Below are 16,110 nucleotides of genomic sequence, written 5' to 3'. Positions count from 1 at the left end.
TAGTCTTTCACCTAGATTATTACAACATGATTTCCATCAATATAACCCCTTGAAAACAACAGATAGCATGAAAGTAGTTTTACACAGTGAGACATGTTGGTATTTGGTAGATCTATTGAAATAGGAAGCATGGATATTACCAATAGAGAAGAACTGCTTTTCACTGGACTTTTTCTTTAGACATAATGTAGTAATTATGTATAGATTTCCCCAACTGTTCAAAGTTATGAACTGGGATTTACCGAGGGGGGAAAAATGTCGCAATATTGTATTATACACTTATTGAATATTTTTCTTTATTTAGCTGATTCCTTTTTAAGTATTCTAGAAGTTTCAGGACAATAAAAAGGAATACTGAAGTCTTCAAATAAGAAAATGCAATTTTATGAGCAAGTATTTTATTTCTGCTCATTCCCTGAAAACCAAATCAAGACTAAAAACATTCTATTTTGAACACGATTGAAACTTTACTAGTATTACATTTCCATCCTAGTTCATAGATTTCAAATGGAGAGATAAACAGCAGCCTAGCAGGGCTGCAAATGGCATTGTTTAGATAAGCATATCTTGTCAGAATTACCCTGGTACCAGCATTAGAGGCTCCAGGCATATTTTGAACTAAGCCTCTGGGTTAGGCTCTTAATAAGAAACTTGTTATGTCTCAACAAACACTTGCTTTAAAAAAAAAAAAAAAAAAGCTTTTTTGAACCATTTGGATTGGAATCTTTCCACTATGCTGCAAATATTCATAAAGGTATTCATTCCTAAAAGACAAAGCTCAGAAAAGCAGAACTATTCAAATCACTTTATATTAGCAGACAGATACAAACCTGCCCTAGAGTCACTCCATTTTAATCCGCATCATGAAGAAAAGCCAATACAATATTCAAAAAAGATTGCAACAGATAATGAAAAATGTTTAGATGATGTTGAATGGATACTATAAAATAAATTAGTGTTATTTTCCTCTTAGGGGAAAACTAGTTGCTTTTCCATTAGTAAAATAACAAATGACTTTCTATATATTAAATATGTTCAGATTTGCATAAACATCTTGGCCAAATTTGCATATTTCTCAGGCAAGAAGCAGATCCCTTAACTGTGTAATGGGAATTCAGTGTCATACTCACGAAGATTTACATTTTAGGGCCAGTGTGTTGCCACCTGGTGGAGAAGCCTCATGGTTCCAGTTGGAGGGAGGAGATACTCTGCTAGTGATATCAATTGAACAGCTGTCCTTGTTGATCATCACAAGGCAATTTTGCTCTTGCCTTGCTGGTTAGAGAAACCCCATCCTGTAACTTACACATATCTATAGAACTTCAGTGCATTCTTCCTGTCCACATCAGCTGTGGAAGGGACTGGCTAGTTCCTTGCCAAACTAGTTCCTCTTCTTCCTAGGTTCAACATTGGACAATATTTTCTAGGTTCCCTTGATGCTAGGTGTGGCTACATGACAAGGTTCAGCTAACAGACTCTGAGCAGAGCGAATGTGCACCACTTCCAGGCCTGGTTCATAATAAATTCCAATGAGCATTACTCATTCTTCATCTGTCCATTAAGTGCAAAGGACTCTGTTGTCCTGGACACAAAAGATGGAGAGGACAGGGGTCCTTGAAAGGCTTCATGGAGGGCTCCTTATTTTGGACTGCACCAGAACAAAAAATAAACTTCTACTGTGGTAAGCAATATTTAGGAGCTAACCTGTTATAGCGGCCAGCGCAGCCCAACTAATACATTACCATATATCCAAATACATTGTTTGTGCCTCAGGAAAGAGTTAAAATGTCAAAATCAAGAAAAGTCTGTTTTAATTAACAATCACTGCCACTGAAAGAGGAAATGTCTTTAGGAAATGAATAAAGACATACATAATTGCAGATTGAAGGAGTATTTAATCCCAGTCCTAGTGATTGAGGTCATTAACAAAAACAACAAAACAAGATGGGAAGTGGTAAACAGACTAGAAGGAACACAGGCTTTCAAGCCAGAAACAGACATTTGCAAATTCCATGCTCTGGTATTTGCTTATTTTGTAAGCCTGAGCAGTTTGAGTAACCTTTCTCAGAAACTGTTTCCTCTCTATAAAATGGGCATGATGAAATTTAGCTGATAGGATTTCACAAAGATTTTACACACATACACCTAAGAGGGAGCTGAGGACTCGGCTTCTACTTCTCGAGGGAAGTGTTGATAAAACAGGATATAGATTCGTGACTTTTGAGTTTCAAAATCCTAGACTTGGTCTAACACTAAAGATTCAGAAGGAAAAAAGACATTTAAAAAAAGCTTTTCTCTATTTCTGCACCAGAAAGGATTCCTTGGGTTGTAGGAAGGGAAATGGTGGGGTGGGGGCAGGGTGGGGGGTAGGAGGCAGCTTAAGGGGAATTATGAAAATTCACTATCGATATGTGTCCCTGAGGGGAAGGCATATGGAAGAGAGGGAAGAAACCCAGGAAGACCCAAGAGAATCTGAGAGCAAAGGGGTAAGGAAGTAAGCCGGGCCTCCTCATTCCTGTGGCCAGCCTCTGATGGAAACACTGTGGAGAATAGTCTCCCCCACTCCTCTCGGAATCCCTCTTCCTGACCCCATGCACAGTCACTTTGAATCACTCTGTGGGGAAAAGAAAATAAGAAAAGAGTATGTGCAATATCTAGGCAGATGGGGCCTTCAGCAGCCTCCCCAAGCTGCCAGCTGCCCTGGTCTGGCATAAGGAGCCATACAGTGACTTCTGATATTACACATGGAGGGCATCAAAGTTGCAGAGAACTGTCCGGATCTGAAAGCGCCACTGCACATGGGAATAAAAGAGGGTCCTGGAAGTGGCTGCCTGCCAGGATTAACCACCAAGGACAGGAGGGAGAGACTGGCATCTCCATGAACTCCAGGCCTGACAAATGACAACTGAAGAGCAGATGCTCTGCCCTGCTGTGCTTGCTGCGCTCACCACTCCACACTTTGCAACTATGTAAGTCTGCATTGATGAAATGTACATTTCCTCAATTCCCTGAAATTACATCGTCATTGTGAGATACCATTATGGGCTGAAAATCTTAGTATAATAGGTGTAGTTTCCAGCTCCTTGGCTCTCTTTTTATAAATGCAATGGAGGTACGTAGACTTGAATCATTATCGAAACTTTTCACACCTTTCCCACACCTGTAAAAAGACTTACTTCGATCAGTAATGATTGTTCTAGCCTCTTGATTGCTGGTCTTGTTTTTCAAATTCTGGGCAGCAGTAATGAGTTCTTCCAACTGGGGGCGCCTCTGTTCCAAATCCTGTAGTGTGGCCTTAAAGGAACAAAGATAACTTACTATTGAGGTTCTCCAGCAATGTTCATTCCTCCCATGAAATACAAAGTAAAGTGTCATTTTCAAGCCAACCAAAGCACTTTTAGAAATAAAAAAGATGTTATGGGATATAAATCTCTTTATAGAGAACACTTTTAACAAGAAATGTGTTGCATTCTTGGATACCAAACATATTTCAAGTGAAAGTCTTGATTATAAATTTGCTTCACTATTTTAAGAGCTTAGAGAGTCATTTCAGAGTACCTGGTTTTACTCAACCCAATGTAGGGTGCCATGAGTAAGAAATGTAATTTTGAAGTATGGCAATGTATTTAAGAGATAGATAGGTATTTATACTTGTAATCTCCTTCTGTGCGGTGTCAAAATTAAGGCGTATATGTTAGAAACAAAAAGCACAGAAATGCTTTAAGAGAGATAAATGATTTAACTTCTTTGCACCTGAGATTCCTTAGCTATAAATGACATGATATAAACGAGCTAAATCAGTCTTTCTTCAAAGTCACCTCCAATAAGAATCACCTGACTCCTTTGCCTCATTCCCCCCCCCCCCCCCATAACAAATGAATTACAGTAGTCCCTCTCTATATCGCAGTTCACTTATCCCGGCCTCACTGTTTCGCGGGATTTAAAAAAACATATTTAATTATTTATCGCGGATTTTTCACTATATCGCGGGATTTTGTGGTACTGTATACGTACATATGTTGTTAAAGTTATGTAGGTTTAAGACTGTAGAATAAATGTAAGGTTCCTACGTCGCAGGGGGGTGGTGGTCTAGAACGTAATATCTGTGGTGAGGGAATACTGTAGTAGGAAGGATGGCAGGGAATCTATATTTCTAACAAATTCTCTACTTAATTCTTAGTATTAGTTAAGTTTGCAAAGTATTCATATTTGATATTACATCTGACTTTAATTTAATACTACTTTAAGGTACCAAATAGAATGAAGCCAAGAAATATATGATTCGTGTTCATAGATAGCAATGTTAGTCATTAAGAAATTCCTCCCTCCTTCAAGTGTCCATCTATTATCTCTGTTATCTTACAATCTTTACATAAAGGGCCAAAATCGCAGTGATATTGACAAAGAAGTTTGGGGAAAAAAAGATATCTCCTTTCTTCTTCTCCTAAAACTGAATATATTTTAGTTTCGGAAGTAGAGTGAATATTTGTTGTTAGTTTATAACCATTATGTGACAGATGTTTTACACGAGTTTTCTCATTTTTAGTCTCCTAATAACTCCACCAATAACAAAGCCAGAATTCTTTATGGTTTTAAATCCAATAGTCTTTCTTCCACCACATATGGCTGATGAAAATGAAGAGATGAAATGTGGTAGGTAGTAATGTTTATAAAACTTAGTCATGTACTGCGTCCTTTGACTTGCTGCTGATTTTCTAAGGATTTTTGGTCTTGGAAAAGCCAATTTTTGATCATTCTGTAGTATTTCTTTGGTGAACAGGTAGGAAGATAGGCCTGTGATTTAAGCTCAATTGCTTTGGGTAGTATTAAAATAATGGGAAGAACTTATCCAAACATTACACATCTATTTTGAGAATTTTCCTTTCTCAGTATTGAAAAAATTGGAGGGGCTAACTTTTAACAAATTTTCCACATTTCTAAGCTGTGATTGCTCAGAAGAAAAATCCAATTTTCAGGTTTCTAACTTTTATGGTTTCTTTACACAAAAGTATGTTTGAAATATGGAACAAATTGCTAAAGACAGCTATTGAAGTAAGTGGCATAAGTCAGATGGAGAGTACTGAACAAAATTTAAAGTAAGAATCATATAGTAGTAGATAGATTTTATGAAATAAGATGTTTTCCAGGGTTAGAATATTAAACTCTGGTCATCTGTGACACAGCAAACTGAATAGGTACTTTGGAGTTCCTGACTCTTAAATGTTTAATACATTAGATTAAAAACAAAACAAAACAGACTTACTCAGAAGCCTCATATAAAAGTCAAATCTTCCCTTCAAATTTAACAAAGAACTCTAAATACACATAGCTAGGGAAGAGTATAAATTCATTCATTTACTAACTCATTCTTTCATTTTATAAATATCAAGTCCTAGGCACTCTTCTAGGTGTTATGACTATAGTAGTTATTGAAAAACTTAGGTATGCTTTCTGTAATTTAAATAAAGATTTGTGTTGTTTGGTAGCTGGCAATTTTTATATAACAAAGATTATCTTTATTGGTTTTCTTTGATATAATATTAATTCATCCTCAAACAACCAGGCTATTCTGCTTCTCACTTCTGGATACATTACTCAAGGTAGGCTATACTTTTTTTCCTTCCTTCAGGATTACAAAGTTTGTTTAAGAAGTATGTTGTGGAAGCAATATGATCAACTTTAATCTGAACCTTACCAGGCTCTAAATATTAAACCTGACCACAATGAGCAGCTTTTACCATTGAAATTAGCAAGCATGTCAATTTAGACTTAAAACAAGCCATCGTGCTCTCTATTGAACAAAGCAGGTCTCAGGGTATTGTGAAACCTGTTCTCTAGTTGGGTGCTTCTCTAATTCTGCTGGCTGACACATGGTTTGGAAGCACTTGAGAAGATTATTAATGACATCCTTTGAAGCAGCCTCTCTAAAAATCTAAGGAGATTCACATTTGCAATAAAACTATGCTTTTCTAAAGTATTTCAAAACAAAATCATAACTCTTTATACCACTCCTTAGTCAACCAATAAAATATCCATTTAAAAAAGGAAATGGTACAAAAATAATACATATTGCTATGGAATTTATAAGACATTAATATACTCATTAAATAGTGGTTTCTAAGTAGAGCAGAATGGGCATTTTCTCCTTTGATTTTTTTTCCAGAAACAAAGGGAAGAATTTGAACATGGCATACATTGAAGTGTTGTTTTCATTAAGGTATTATAAAAACCAGTGACTGAAAGACCTTCTTGCTAATGAACAGAATCCACACATGCTGTGAGAAAATCAATTATTTTTCCTTTTCATTCAGTTTTCTTTTGAGCGTATTCTGTTTATTTGCTATAACAATTTCTTTGACCTGACACCTTAGCTTTATAATCCTTTATATTCTCAAATACAGTGACTTTCATCTCTATTCCACTAAACCATCTACAGATGAGGAAACACCTTAGATCTAATCATTATTTCCACTACCTACCTCCCAAATATCCATCTATGAAATTCCGTTCTCTGCCCCCAATCTGGTGCTCTTACTAGACGCTACTGTCTCAAAACCAATGTTTCATGTCTAATCTACATCCTCATATGACCTCCAGTCCTCTTCTATTGTTTAGTTTCCTCATTCCAGCTTTAGTTGTCTCTATTTGTCATGCTAACCAAATAGAATGCTAATTATGCAGATTTATTTTTCTGATAGGAGCCCAGATTCTCATTGCACATAAAACTTAAGTGAACAAAACTAAAAGCATTACATGCTTAACTGCAAATAAGCATGATAATTGAGCACGTCTACATGGAGTCTACCATTCTAGAAGAAACCAGCACAGGAGAAGTAAGGAATCAATGCTATTTCTAAGGAATCATAAGCCAGGTAGGGGGCTTAACTTAAAAACAGCTTACCCCTTGGAGATGAGAATTCATCATAGATTCCACTAGCTGAGCAAAGATGGAGGAAAACAGAAATCTTCAAATACAAAGTGAATCAGAAATTGTTAATCCTACCCCCCTGGGTTGAGGGAAGTGGTTATAAATAGCAATCTCATGAAAAACAGAGTTAAACAATGAAGCCATACACATTATAAGTAGGTTATTTTTGGCACTTAGAAAGAATTCCACTTTGTTATTGGATTTATTAAAATGGAATTTCACCTAAATACAACTCAAGTAGAAAACTCTATGTTTAGTTGAATATTTAGTATTTAGATGTTTAAGAAAAGAGCTTAACAACAATCTCTCCATATTTTTAATATTTTTCTACAAAAATCAACAATGTTCACATAATTACACTTAGAACAAAGGCGAATTTCAGTTGTTGCCTTTTTCAGAAAATACACATGAATTAAGTTTACACGTAATATACAAATGTTGACCATATAATTTTTTATTTACAACTTGAACAATTAGCATGGAAGGATGACAAGGTGAAACAGTCCATAGATGCACTTTATGTATGTAAGAAAGTAAGCATTTAAGTCAGACAGGCCCGAACTGTAGCTTTTCTAGTAACTGAAAGAGCTTTGCCTGAGAGGATACTAATCCCCTGTCTAGCTTTCAGCTGCCTCACTGAGCACCTTACTTCTGGCTTCTACTCTTGCATTCAGCTGCTTGTCCAAATAGATTGGCCAAATCCAAAGTTATCTTTATTGTCCTCCACTTCCTCATTTCTCATTTATGTTTTAAACTGGCTTGGATATTTCCTACTTGGCATGATTCCTCTACTTCTCTGAATGTCCTACCAGCATCTCTGTTGGTAATTTCTTCAGAAAAGCTTTCTAACTACAGTGGTTATTGTTTTGTCCTTCATTCATTTAAAAATATTTTTAACATGTGTTTTATTTGTATATAATTTCAAAATTTCAGAGAAGTCTATAAGAGTGGTCAAAGATCCCACATACTCCTCACTTAGATTCACCAATTGTTAACATTTTGCCACATTTATCACTTATCATTCTCTGTGTGTATATATAATAACTGTGTATGTAATATTATATTGCTTTTTGAACCATGAGAATAATCTGTAGATATCATGCCCTTCACCCTTAGATACTTCAGTGTTTATTTCTTAAGAACAAAGAGAGTCTCTTACATAACCTCAGCTGAATTTAAAAGTCAGGAAATTTAATGTAGTTTTAGTACTTTAATCTAATCCACATTCTTTATTCATAGTACGAAAATTATTCCCTTCATTGCATTCCATTTACTGATCTGGCTCGTACATTGCACTTAAGTTGTTATATGTCCTTAGTCTCTTTAATCTGAACTAGTTATTTGCCTTTCTTTGAATTTCTTCACATCATTGACTGTTTTTGAAGAATACAGGCCATGTATTTTGTAGAATGTCCCCCAAATTGGGTTTTAGCAAATATTCTTTAGTATTTGCATTATGTCAGTCACTGAGCTAGGTAAAGGGGACAGCAGTAAAAGAGGGAACAGTTACTATTGTCAAGGAGAAAATTAGTAGTGAGGACAGACAGTAAATGAGCAATTACAATAAACTGAGGAGAGCATCATGGTAGGGGAAGCATGAGGAGTTATGAAAGGATACAGCAGAGATATCTAACCAAACATAGGGGTCGAAGAGCATCCTCTGAAAGAAATGGAGCTCCAGCACTTCTTTGTCTAAATCATACAAGATGTTATTTTTAAATTGTTTCTCAGATTCCATTTTTAAAAAGTTTTCTTCATCTTTATTTGGGTTGATTTGACAAATAGAAATTGTCTATAAAGCCCTGGCTGGTGTGGCTCAGTGGATTGAGCACTAGCCTGTGAACCAAAGGGTTGCCAGTTCAATTCCCTGATTCCCAGTGAGGGCTCATTCCTGGATTGTGGGCCAGGTCCCCAGTTGGGGGCACGCAAGAGGCAACCACACATTGATGTTTCTCCCCCCCTCCCTTCCCCTCTCTCTAAAAAAGTAAGTAAAATATTTTAAAAAATAAAAAAAGAAATCATATACAAAGATGTACAACTTGATATTTTGATATAGGTACACATTTGTAAATAATCACCACAAACTACTTAACATATCCACCATCTTATATAGTTACCTGTGTGTGTGCGTGTGATATGAACACTTAAGATCTACTCTCTTAGGAAATTTCAAGTATATAATAAGTTATTAACCAGAGTTACCATGATAAACATTAGAGGTCTAGAACTTATTCATCTTATAACTGAAAGTTTGTGCCCCATACCCACCATCTTCTCACCCTGCCCCACCACCACCCCAGGCCCTGGTAACCATCATTCTACTCTGTTTCTCTGAGTTTGATTTTTTTTAAGATTTGTCTCTCTGCCTCTGGCTCATTTCATTTAGTATATTGTCTATGTTATCACAAATGACAGGATTTTCCTCTTTCTTAAGGACATTTAGGTTGTTTCCATATCTCGACTATTGTGAACAATGCTGTAATGGACACAGGGCTGCAGATATCTCTTTGAGATCCTCATTTCATTTCCTTTTGATAGATATCCACAAGTGAAATTGCTGAATCACACAGTAGTTCTACTTCTAATTTTTTTTGTGGATCCTCCTTATTGTTTTCCATAATGGCGACATCAATTTACATTCCCACCAACAATATCCAAGGTTTCCCTGTTCTGCACACCCTTGTTATTTCTTGTATTTTTGATAATAGCTATTCTAACAGGTGTAAGGTGATATCTCATTGTGGTTTAGATTCCTACTTCCCAGATAATTAGTGATGCTGAGCTCCTTCTCATGTACCTATTAGTTATGTGAATGTCTTCTTCTGAAATATGTTTATTCAGGCTCTCTGCCCATTTTTAAATCAGATTATTTGCTTCTTTGCTATTGAGTTGCATCAGTTCCTTATATATTTTGAATGTTAACCCTTTATCAGATATATGGTTTGCAAATATTTTCTCCAATTCCATAGGTTGCACTTTCATTCTGTTGATTTTTTCCTTTGGTGAGAATTTATTTTTTTGTTTGATACAATCCCACTAGTCTATTTTTGCTTTTGTTGTCTGTGACTTTGGCATCATATCCAAAAAATCATTGCCAGACTAATGTCAAGGAGCTTGCCTCCTATGTTTTCTTGTAATAGTTTTCTGCTTTCCAGTCTTCGCATACCGCTACTGCTAATACCCACTGTAATGGCCACGAGGATGTGCCAGACTTCTACAAGTGGGACCTAACTGACCAGGGACCCCAGCTGCTGCACTGGGGAATCCCTCACTACATTGAACAGAAGTCACCCTTTCCACAGACTGCTCCCTACCAGTACCTCAATATGACAGATATTAAAGCAGAGCCTTTCCTGGGAGACATGGAGCTCCTCTGGCTGACCCGGGCTCCGTGACTCCCTGGCAGCTTCGCTAAACCTTTCTTAGACAGCAGACGGGGGTGGGGGGGCATCTACCCAACCTTCTGTCACTCTCCTTAATCTGGGGTCAGACTTGCATTTTGGTATAGTAGCTTTTCCACCTTCCCTGGCTTGCTTCTTGTTTCCTTTAATGTATTTGTAGGCATTTCCTCTAATAAAATCATGCCCTATTTAAACTTGTCTTGGAACATTTAATCTCGGGCCCCAATTAATACACCCGCTTTTGCCCTCCTAGACCCTCAGCCTCTTCATATTCACATAACATGGCGATTCCATGATATTGCCAACTGGATGTATAACTCACAATTACTGGACATTATTAGTACAACTCTTCAGATTCTATTCAAGTCAATTAATGTTTTAAATTTGTTCTATTAAAAACAACTACTACTTTTTTTCCCTCTTTTAAATCAATCCCTCCAACTCCCATCTCACCGCAATGGGGGGAGGGAAGTACAGGGAGGTGGAGGAGGGTATGGGGGGATAAATGGTGATGGAAGGTGATGACCTGGGGTGATGAGCACACAATACAGTGCATGGATGATGTGCTGTGGAATCGTGCACCTGAAACCTGTATAATTTAGTTAATCAGTGTTACCCTGGTAAATTCAATAAAAAGGAAAAGAATAATAAAACTGAAAGATGACAATATAAAAGGTACTACTTAAGAAAAAACAAACAGGCATGGATATTATTTTCCATGAGCCTAGTATTTAATTGGAAAAAAAGAAGATTCTTTAGATGATGCACGCAGTAATGGCGTGGTTCTATTATACATATGTAGTTCAACAACACCAGGATATGCAAACAAGCCACCAAAAATCCTTTCTATATAACAACCACTATGCTTCCTGGAAGACGTGCGCAAAGAACGTCGGGGCAGTTTTCAGATATGACAGATAGCAAAGTGAAGACAAAAGAAATTCCAGCCTGCCTGAGTGAGAAGCACCTTGAGGAGGCAGAGACCTCCACTGTGGCAAATGTCATGGGTGAGCAACCTGCGCAGCTCCACTGGGCTCTGTCCACCTATCCGTGGGAGGGCTCCAGGCCTGGGTTCCTGCACCACCGCTGCCCTTGAAAATCTTTGTCAGTTTTTAAACACAGCGATTTGTCATTGGACCCCATAAATTACATAGCTGGTCCTGACCTCAATCCTGAAGTTAGCAGAGAATAAAAGTTGTGTACCTTGCTGGATACACTAGTTAATCAGTGATGAGGAAAAACGCACGTGAACCTCAATTAAATTACATGAGTCACATGCCTCTTGCTTAGTTCCTAAGAACTGATTTTAAATTTCTGTAAGTAGCAATCATGAAGCTAAAAAGTACATGCTTTGGGGAAAGCAGAACAGGACAGCTGGCAGTCATCTGAGATGGGACCCTATCAATACTATTGCTACTTGGGCAACCAAAGTCATTCAACAGCAGTAGAAGGAGAGCAGGGAACCCGAAAAGAAAGCAGTGAACCATCTGAGGGGAGAACTTGGGATTCAAAGGGGAATCTGAGGTCCTGGCAAAAATAATGGATGCTGGGATGTCAAATTCCATTTCCAGTTTTCCCTAAATAGGAGTTGTTCTCAAGGCCAGGGAGACCTTGGGAAATATGTGGGCAGCAACTAATAATTAATTCCACAATCACTTGGCTGCAACTATCTGCCCAGCACTTGGCTAATACACACAAATAAAATTTGGCTTCTTTCCTCAAAAAGCTCATAATTTAGCAAAGAATAAAGACTGACAAACAATGACTACAGTAGGAAATAATATTAATGACAGCATAGTTATATGCTAAGCACTTACATGTGCCAGAAGAGTGTATCCTATGGTAGTGGTTAAGAGAAGGGACTCTGGAGTCTGGCTGCGTGGGTTTTGAATCCTGGCTGCCATTGACCTGCTTTATTACTTTCACCAAGTTGCTTCACTGCTCTCTTCTCCACTTTCCCGACTGTAAGATGAAAATAATAGGGGAATCTACCTCTTAACTTTGTTATGAGAATAGGGTTAGTATTTGTAAAATGCTTGGACCATTTCCTGTTATTTAATAAGAACTGTGCAAGTTTTAAATTTAAAAAATGATCAATTTAATTCTCACAACACTCTATGAGGTAGGAACTATTATTATCCCCATCTTACAGTTCAGGTAAATGAAAGGAAGAGAAGTTCAGCAATTTGTCCAGGATCACAGGTTAATAAGTGGCAGAACTTCTCACACAGACTGTTTGGCTCCAGAGTCCCCACACTTAAGAGCCGGGATACAGTTACAAAGCAGCTAGGCTGGTATCGTTATAATACAGTAGGATATAACTATTATACAGGTGTAGTTAAATGGGAAGATGAAGGGGGAAATTAACTATTTAACTGATTAAATACTGAATCAGTCAGGATTCCTGCAATACACAAATGACTCATTCAAACTGGGATGAGGAGCTTATCCTCCTCAAGGCCTGAAAGGCTAAGTGGGGGGTGCATTTAACAGACTCTGAGAGGCAGATGCAGGGAGAGGACTGCTTGACAGGCACCGTGCATGTCAGGAAAGGGGCCCAGCCATCCCCTGACTTGCTGTCCTTTCACCTGCTGCTCTGTGGGTGCCTCCCACTAGAAGGACTCAACCAATGAGTAGGCATTGCCCATATTATCCAGCCTCTCAGGCTAGAACAGAAGTTAGACAGTGGATCTGAGAGAGTCCAGCAAAGGTAGCGAAGTGAATGGTAAAGAAAGAAACCACCCTCGAAAAGAATCAGTGAGGGAAGTGTCCATATATGGGAATTCTCAAGAAGACTTCCTAGGGAGATGATGGCCTTGCAGTTGGGCCTCGAAGATCCAGCTGGGTCCCAAGGAGGGCATTATAAGGGAGAGAAAAGCACAAGTAAAGGCATGGAGCTGAAAGAAAGCCTCAGCTAGGCTGCCTGGCGTCTGGGAGTCATTGGAAATAATGGGAGAGAAACTCAGGCACAGTGGAAGAATAATGGCTGGCTTTTTAAAAGTCAGTTTGAGGTGTTTGGATTTTACTGTGAAGAACTGAGAAACAATGAAGACTGGAAAACCTGAAGCTAGGGGGATCCAAGATTTTTGTAATTCCATGCCTTTGTACACCTTATTGTTTCTGGCTGGAATATCTTCCTCAGTTCTTGCTCCTTTCCTAGAAATATAATAAACAGATAACGGTACATCAAAGTGTTGATTGACCAGCTGACTAGAGACAATAAAGGGAAACAGTGATGCAAGAGACATAATTATAACTCTAAGTATGTGGAAATTACTAGAAGATACATCCCTGTTTCAAGCAGTGTTGACTCCTGTAGGAAAAATGACTTATCCTTTGGCTAATTTTAAAGATAAAAATATGATAATTATTTAAGAAATTATTATGAAACTCAAAAACCAATAGGACAGTCTGTGAAATCTATTTTTCTCTGTTATAATGAATATCCTAATTGTTGGTATTCTTGGAGCTTAAAAAATGTATCTTAAGCCTCCCCAGTTTGAGGCCCTTCTTGTCATAGAAAGCTCATCTACTATTAGTATGTTATTTTTAAAGTAAATTCTTTCCCTTTGTTGAAAAGGAGATTATAATGATCATTTTCAAATTACCCTGTCACAAAAAAACTTAAAGGACTGATTTACTTGCCATTTCATAAAACCCTTAACAGGCAAAAATGAAAACTCCTTTCATTTACACACGCCAGTAAGTAAATAATGTGGTCTAAATTGGGGATCTTGAAATATAATTTCAAAGTCAAGAAGAAAGAAGAATTTCAGGCTACAATTTGTTGATAATGATTTGCAAATACATTTCCTAAGCTGATAGAAAAGGCACTGATATTTTTAGCTATTGAACATTAGATCTGTTAGTTATTCCACACTGTTCACATTTCTTGAAACCCTATTGTTCTGTAAATTCAGCATACTGACAAAGGATAATTGGGGGACTTTTAAGACCAATTATTGTCACATGCATCACATTCTCAGGCTTTCGATAGTATGACCCAATAAAATAAGTGACACGATTTTTTCTCCCTACATATATTTTAGAGGAAAGGGAAAACTGAAATCATTTTACAATATACACATTTTGGGATTATTCCTGCTCAAATTTTCCATTATTGATTTCCCATTCTATCTTGAATAACATCATTTCGAATCACTCTAACTTCAATTGGTCAAGATAAATGTTCTTGTATCTCATCAGAGCACCCTATTCAGCAAACTGAATTACAAGTGAACTGATTAATAAAATGGAGGATAAGTCACGTGACATGAGTAGTGAAATATAACTACCTGAGGGTGTTATTTATATTATCTTTCCTGGTACAGAACATCCTGGTTTTTGCATCCTAAAGGTGTTGTCCAATGTCTGTAGAAATCCTAGATAAAGGAGACTAGATCTGACAGGTAACTGAGCACTGATCTATCAAATGGGCAGAAAGTATTGCTTGGCACTGTTCCATGCACCATACACTACAGTAGGGACTGTGCCTTACAGGTGACAGAGGATGGCATAAAAGAGCCTCCTTAGTGAATTCGGTGAACTTACAATGAACTTGTAAGGAGACAACCTTCAGGCCTGCCCATGCATATGCACATGTGCAGTTACCCAATAATGGAAGACAATATGCAAATGACAAATGTAATGGCCCATAGACTGCAGGCTCTATGCTAATGAGATTCTGGAGAATGGGATTTTAATATGACCATGCTCAGGGAAAGGGCCACAAAGGACCAGAAACCTGAACTATAACTTGGAGGATGAACAGGATTAATAATGACCCAGTAAAGTGAAAGAGGGGATTCCAGGACACAGATGAAGCTTAACCCAACATAGGGAGGTCTCAATACACTAGAGTGTTAGGAAATGGTGGGGAGGGCAGCTCTGTAGTGAACAGAACTATCATATCTGTGATCAGGTTGGTAAGGGGGATGGGGGCTCTGAATACCAAATGAATGAATATCACATTGACAGCAATGGGGAGTCCTTGGGGGCTACAGAACAGAGGGATACCCCAGTAGAAGTGGTATTTTAGAAATATTAACCTTGCGCCCTTGTATCCAAAGTCATTTAGAAGAAGGGACTGGAAAATGAAATCACAATAATCCAACAAAAACCTCACCCATCTCCTCTTTGGTTAAATTTCCCATCATAAGAACATGCAAAAACATTTCTAATATGACCTCATGCATTCTTTTATTCCAGAAGAAGACAACTCCACTGCATATAAGCAAAATAAATGTAACCCCGTTGACTGTTTAAAAAAAAAAAGTGTCTCAGAGGATTATTAGACAGCTTTTCTGATCCCATTTGTAATATTATATTAAATTGGGTGGAGTAGAGAGGGACTGTAGTTTCAGTTATTAAAAAAAGGTAAACATTCAAAATATTGTGTCAAATTCTTCCATTCCTGCTCTAAAGAAGAAACAGAAATTTTCAGAGCATGAGAGCGAACTGGATCTCTCCAGAAGTATAATTTCAACGATTATAATCAGGGTAATAAGAACTATCAACATATCAGGATGCCACATTTCGTAAACCGAACTTTCCATGGCCTTTTAAAGCTATTATTGCATTGGACCTATGGTATTTTCTTTGGGAAATGAGTTTTCAGATAATGCCACCTGTTTCTAGGAAAGGAGGAGCCTGACTGTTATTTAACAAGTAGTGTACTAATCTCTACCAAAATGAAAAGTTGAAGCAAATGAAAGGTTATGCTAAAAATGCATTCAACCTTTTCATGTTTTCAAAACATCTTAGAGATGTCACTTACTTAAG

At 37.5% G+C, this 16,110-nt stretch overlaps 1 protein-coding gene across 2 annotated transcripts in view; it reads right to left on the bottom strand.

The window, feature by feature from the left end:
* DMD (dystrophin) overlaps positions 1–16,110 on the bottom strand; it is a 1,939,482-nt gene that overhangs the window by 558,818 nt on the left and 1,364,554 nt on the right. For both annotated transcript variants that reach the window (XM_090265340.1, XM_090265335.1), the window contains one exon: positions 3,177–3,294. In XM_090265340.1, the coding sequence (XP_090121466.1) occupies positions 3,177–3,294 (118 nt within the window). The remainder of the gene's footprint in view (positions 1–3,176; positions 3,295–16,110) is intronic.

The sequence above is a fragment of the Furipterus horrens genome, unplaced genomic scaffold (genome assembly GCF_987537825.1).
Source record: "Furipterus horrens unplaced genomic scaffold, mFurHor1.1.pri manual_scaffold_17, whole genome shotgun sequence".
Classification (NCBI taxonomy): domain Eukaryota; kingdom Metazoa; phylum Chordata; class Mammalia; order Chiroptera; family Furipteridae; genus Furipterus; species Furipterus horrens.
The sequence above is the reverse complement of the archived record's forward strand: the minus strand, read 5'-3'. Positions and strand labels throughout refer to the sequence as shown.